Raw genomic sequence first — 6,559 nt, 5'->3', positions numbered from 1 at the left:
TTACCTTAGAATGAGACGTTTTTATCTACAAACCCAGAGGGTCCCCTTACATGGAAGTAGCCATTTTGTGCCACCATGTTAAATACATGTCTGACTGTTGAAACGAACCAAATGAAAACCAAGAAAATCGCATTCATGACGATTTATGGTGATTTTATTTCCGTTACACCATTGCCTACAATGACGGTGATGCAGGGTTCCCCTGTTTCAAGATGGCGGCTCTATTTTGACACATTCGGTCCAATGAACTGCAGTAGCCAAGGCGACATCTAGTGTACATATCTATGCATCAGAGAGATCGGAAGGTTGACCAAATACACAAAATAACGTTGGTTTTTTTGCAATGAAATAGGTGCTCTTTAATCAAGAAACCAAAAAGCAGTCATGTGTAAACTTTAATAAATATTTAGATTAGATTTTTCCATTCCACTTGCTTAGAAACATCTTGATTTTTAATGTTTTTGTTTAACATGTTAATTATTACTTTTACATTTTATGTCATCGCTCCCTTACACAAAAACCAAGGCAAACGCTAATAGGCTTTATGCCCAGCTGTACTACTTCCTGAACTTCAGCCAGCTCCTTGTTTCCTGTCTGCCATTATTGGACAAACTGATTAATCCAGGTGTGCTTGACCTCAGTAGTCACAACAAACTGATTAATCCAGGTGTGCCTGACCTCACTAGTCACAACAACAATAATCAGACACACCTGGATTATCAGTTTGTCCAATAATGGCAGACAGGAAACAAGGAGCTGGCTGAAGTTCAGGAAGTAGTGCAGCTGGGCATAAAGCCTATAAGCATATTTGTGACGCAGGCTTATTTCTAGGGCGGGCTTACACGTGTCGCTCTGCTTGACATACGTCACTATGGCAACTGATGTCGTCAAAATGCAGAATATGATACAAGTAGTAACAATTGCAAAATATGCACAAATGTTTTATTTGACCTTGACGGCGTCAAACGAATAAGAAATGACCAAGTTTGTGACAGCATGCATGCCATGGTAAATTTGGATTTATTAAGCAAATGCTCGAAAAACATTTCAGATTTTTATTAAACAATTATCACGACTAAAAGAATAACGATACTATCACAATTTATCTAAAATTATAAAAAATACACAAATTATGCTTTTAGTCAAATTTATCTTTCATTTTGTGCTTTGTATAATGCAAAAAAGTGCACTTATGCTGGAGTGTCAAACAGATACTAAAACTGAAACACAGATACAGTAATACGATATTATTGTGTGCAGAAAACCCAACTAACTGCATATCAGGATTTGTCTCAATGATGATATGTTTTGAACTATTGTTGAGTCAGTTGCAAGAACCCAGTTATAGACATATCACATGGGACACATAGGAAAGTCATAACAATGGTTGCCTGGAACAACGATTCACCTGACATTGTTTGTCAAAATGCCCTAGCGCTTCTTGCGTCCATGCTTATTATTAGCAGTAGGAAATCATTAAGTGTTGTTCATATTTCTACACTAAAAAAAAAAATAATACATTGTGCACATATCTCAAAGTATAGTGTACATTTCATCATAATGAACACCATCCACAGCACAGTAAACTGACCAAACTATGTTCTTTATTAGAAAGGAGCAGTCTTCCAAAAGCTCTACAACTTAAGATGTTACATGCCAAATATACAGTCTTACATAAAAGAGCAATGTCACAATGGATAAGCAGTATCTTTATTATTTAATCATTAATACAACAGAACCACGTTAGTAATAATTTACTTTAATCCTTATGGTACACTGGATCTGAAATATGAATGCCACAGCACAGAGGACGTTTGTATGATGTTCCCCTAAAACAGTTCTGAAAGGCACTTTCACAAGTACATTTAAGTACATGGACAAAATAACAGTGATCCTGCAAATGTGTTTAGTTTTCGCAGATAGAACACAATTTCTCATAGTGTAACAGAGACAAACTCAAACCTCAATGTAAAAAAAACACAACAAATGTTTGTAATATTGTTCATTAAAACCTGATATTCAAAGACTTTAGTATGCTTAGCAAACTTACAATTAAAAGTTAAAAACAGGCATTGCTTATATTGTCTATAAAGTTGCCTACAGTTTTTCCCCTCGGTTCAGTGATGTAAATTGTACACAATTTCGTAACATCTTCCATAACATATTCTACCTAAATACGATAAAATTGTTGAATAATATATATCAGTGAATACAGTACAAGCACACACAGGCTCTAAGCTATTGTTGTGTTGTCAAACTGTATTTATAATGTAAATGCGCTTGTACAATTATTCATTAATGTCACAACAGGATGCATTAATGTCAGGCTGATATACTGCATATGAAATATCAACACAGTTATGAAAATCTTTCATTTGGCTTTTCCTCATTTTAAAGCACAGGGTATTTGTGAGTGCAAATACGGATTATTTTGGAAAGAGGGTGCAATGCATAATCATTTATCTTTGGGTACCTTGCGTGACTGAGTTTGTGTGACAAGGGTTAATGTGACTAAATACATGACAAGAAGCAGCACTTCCCATGAAAGTACAGCAATAACAGCCTCCAAGTCCATGGCTACTGGCATCATTCCCTTGTTTGGTGAAACAAGAAATATTGCCTTAAATCATTTCGAAGATTTCTAGAAAAGTACTTGCATATCACAACTAAAAGGATTATCATTCATGCTTTAAAGGATATAACCGAGCCAAGCGTGTAGCTTCTTGCTTCCTATCCGTATTAATCTATAAGCGGCACTTATAACTTTACTTTTTGGCAGCTAGACTTTACTATTATTGACAGATTTTTTTCTAAGCAAGCAGATAAGTACTAAAATATATATATAAAGAAAATACTGTTTCGAGTTAGCAAGTATTCCAAATTGATCTGGGATAAAGACAGATAAAATAAAAAGGGTTAGGTGATGTACATGTATATATTTATACACAACGCATATCCAAAAAAGAAAATGAAGTACTTAATAAAAAATATATATAGTAAATTCACTAACTACTCAACTATCAAAATGTTTGTTCAACATATGTGGATGTGATCTACGCCAACTCCCTGGGCATATATTCAAATATTATTATCAAAAATATAATATTCAAACTAAAGCTTTGCGCTTAAAACTTAAGTTCCAGGTGTTAACTAAACCCAAGTTTCTCCAACAGTAAATAAGGATGCACGTCAGATGTGTGGCGTGTTCGGCATCCGTTTTTGATTCATCATCACTTTGAAACGTCAAGAGTGCCAACTTGCCCGTTCCTCTGAGATGTAACAACTACATTTCCCACAATCCCTAATGATGTAAACTCATATACATAGAAACCGAAGACCCTGCTTAGTTTCTGTATTATTCACATTTATCAAGTTCCTAGTGGATGTAAACTCCTAATATAGTCACCTTAACAACACAGGAAGCTAAATGTGTCGCTTTCTTCAGTATTGTTATCAGAATTCCTTAACCTATTCACACATAGCATCACAAAATAAAAATAAAGTGTCGGACATGCATGCAAACGGTTTATGGATTAACATGAATTGCTTGAGAAATATCTCAGGTGTTTGAACTAAACAATGAAAATCAAGTCCAACCCGAACCCAAGAGAGAAAATATAATCCTTTAAAATAACAAACACCTGTTAAACTAAGTTTCTCCGTCTGAATCATGCGTAGCGACTGCTGCTATTGCAGTTTATTAATGAACCCCATATTTAAAACACATACGTCTTCATAGATGGGATCCCCATTAGTAAACACGTTAATGCTGACCGCAGTATGGTGACACCTACAACGACACATGTTATAAAGTTTCTTTATCAAATGTTTATTTGCTTCAGTCCATTCATCAGAGTCAAAGAAACGCTCAAGAGGACAGTGGCACCACAAAAAAGAAACACACATGGATGCCAAAATAAATGTTCACCATCTCATTCTACAGTGGTCACATAGTGCAGGATTTGTCCAGCGGATCCTGCGAAGGGGGCGCAGGATGCTGCGCCGCTCCAGTCTTGGGTATCCCAATCACGGGCTTGGGCCGCAGGGCGGGGGGCTTGAGTTGCACCCCCATGCGTGGAGCTACGGCGGGTTTGAAGGTGCTCATGGTGTCGCTGGAAGAGCTGGTGCTGCGCCGCATGGCCGACTCGGCGGCGGTGGGCCGCAGCACCAGGCCGTGCAGTTGGCTGAGGGACTCGTTGGAACTGGCCGGCGTGGGAGCGTTCTTCATCTGTTCCAGGGTGTCCAGCACTACGTCAGGGGCGTGTTTGGCAGAACTCTGGCGTTCTAGTTCCTTCAGCTCATTCAGAGCGGTGTTCATCGTCTCCTCAATGTCCTACAGGAGAAAGACAGAGTGATTCAGCGAGAGAAACGGAATAGGAAATGAAAAATGAAAATTATAAAAGTGTATAGTGTTTTACTTCATGTCAGTGTACCACTTTTTATTAATAAAGTCAGTAGAAAGATGATGGGAGATTATTAGAGAGGAGGAAATGGGATAAGAAAATTAGTGATGCAAATGGGCCGATTCTGATATCGATTATTTTCTTTATTTAAAGTCACAATAAAACGGAAGTAGCAATTGTCTTATTTTCCCCGCCGTGACGTATATCTGAGTGAAACCGCTTCTGAAATTAATAAAAGGTAGGGCTTAACCTTGTCCGTCAAGAACTGATTGGATTGTTGGAAGTTGGGTCATGTTGCTATTTGCTAATCACTGCTATCTTTTCCTTGGCCCCCCACCTGCCATACCCCGTGACCGGAATAATGGTGCGTTCACAGGGCGCGTAGTTGGACGCTTGAACATTTTGAGTTTACTTGCTTCTTTCGCGTGTGAAAGCTGCAAATTTTAGTCATTCACGCGGAAATTCAAGTCATGGATGGGGCTTCAGTGGCGGAGCCAGAGGGCTATTTGGGGTGGCAATTGCCACCCCAGACGAAGTCGTTGCCACCCCGCTGAAAACATTACTTTGTTTGATTTTTACGAACATTTCTCAAATCTCCCAGCGGACGTGAATGCATCCTACGCAGCACGCACAAGCGTGGTGTTGCTGCTATCTTTTCATTACGCTTGTTCGACTTCATGCGGCGCCGCAAGAACCGACTGCCGGATGATGTCAAAGTTCCGCGAGAGCGATTTAAAGGCAAACTCCTCCGTATGATTTCGCGAATCACTCTCGCGGTACTTTGACGTAATGCAGCTGTCTATTCTCGGGGCGCCGCATGACGTCGAACAAGCCTATTGGTTAAGCTGACACGCAGCTCCTTCGTACTCCAAAACATAACGCGCCAACACGCACATGATCGATGAAGAGCGTTTTGCTGGTATGTACGGCTTTTATTGGTATTAAATTAAACGAAGTACTGTTTTAACGGGAAGTAAGGAAGACATTGCTCTGTAGTGCTTAGCATTAATACTTCAATGAGCATTACTAGTCTTGTGAAACTGATTAATACTGTCACGCCTGCGTGAAGATGCTTAAAACAATAAAAAACTTGTCGTCAGCAAATGTTCAGCAACAATCGGGTAGGCTTATTCATATTGTCACGTGTAATGCAGCATATTGAACTTAATAAAACGTCCGTGGATATAGAACAGGGTTGTAAACAGCGCGCTTTTCGGCGCCTCACGCTTTTTAAACGTCAGTTTGGGTGACTTGGGTCTGAGAGGGTTGGATTATAATTTCACAAAGTCATCTGAAGCCATTCCATAGCTTTATGTGAGGGACAGAAGTCTATTTACATAAGTACATTAAAGTTAACGGAAACTAGTTCCCTCCTCCGTTAACATAACATGTCAATTTTCCTTGTGTTGTCAAATAGGCTAGACCTCAATATACTCAGATTTTGTCGTAGTGTATTATTTTAATATTTGTATTATTAGTAACGGTGTACTTATGGTAAATAATAACAAGCAAATTGTTCAAAATTTTGGTTTCTTCATGAGGTGTGTAACTATAGGGACGATATTACCAACTTCTTTCTAAAGAAGCAAAAGTCAGGTGCAGATCAGGTCCAAACAGATCCCAGTTGTTCTATTTTTGCTGTATACTTAATACATATATAATTGTGTACATTTTGGAAAATAAACAACTTTAATTTAATCTATATACAGTGTACTTGAACACTTTGTATATTGACCCCCCAAAATAATACCTCGCCACCCCTTTGCCACCCCTGTTTTAAAAGTCTAGCTCCGCCACTGTGGGGCTTCTGCCACTCCACTGAGACTCAGTGCACTTCCTGTAATCAAATCACTACTACAGCATAGTCCCAATTGGTTAACGCAGCGTGGAAATCCGCCGAAGTTCAGATTTTTCAATTGCGCGTTTCCTGTGGCAACGCTCAATTCGCGTGGAACGCCGGCCGCAAGATGCCAAATCATGTCTTTGCATTGACTTAACATGTAAATCAACCACGCTTGCCGCCTCTACCGCGTCTGGTGTGAACGCCCAGTAATGCTACGTACACACCAAACGCGGGGGCATCGCGTTACTCGCTCTAGATTACTTGTGGGATTCAACTTCGTGTCATGCAAATTTTTTGCTCGAGTTGAATATTT

The 6,559-nt window shown here is 39.1% G+C and overlaps 1 protein-coding gene across 5 annotated transcripts in view; it reads right to left on the bottom strand.

The window, feature by feature from the left end:
* Nucleotides 1-1,582: 1,582 nt before the first annotated feature.
* The window catches only part of srgap1a (SLIT-ROBO Rho GTPase activating protein 1a), a 104,995-nt gene continuing 100,018 nt past the window's right edge, over nucleotides 1,583-6,559 (bottom strand). For 4 of the 5 annotated variants that reach the window (XM_065283480.2, XM_065283482.2, XM_065283483.2 and 1 more), the window contains exon 22: nucleotides 1,583-4,333. In XM_065283480.2, the coding sequence (XP_065139552.1) occupies nucleotides 3,947-4,333 (387 nt within the window). In that variant the 3' untranslated portion in view covers nucleotides 1,583-3,946. The remainder of the gene's footprint in view (nucleotides 4,334-6,559) is intronic. The other variant, XM_065283485.2, reaches the window with a different exon arrangement.

The sequence above is a fragment of the Paramisgurnus dabryanus genome, chromosome 9, assembly GCF_030506205.2.
Source record: "Paramisgurnus dabryanus chromosome 9, PD_genome_1.1, whole genome shotgun sequence".
NCBI classification, from domain to species: Eukaryota; Metazoa; Chordata; class Actinopteri; order Cypriniformes; family Cobitidae; genus Paramisgurnus; species Paramisgurnus dabryanus.
Note: the sequence above shows the minus strand (reverse complement) of the source record. Positions and strands in the feature narration are given on the sequence as shown.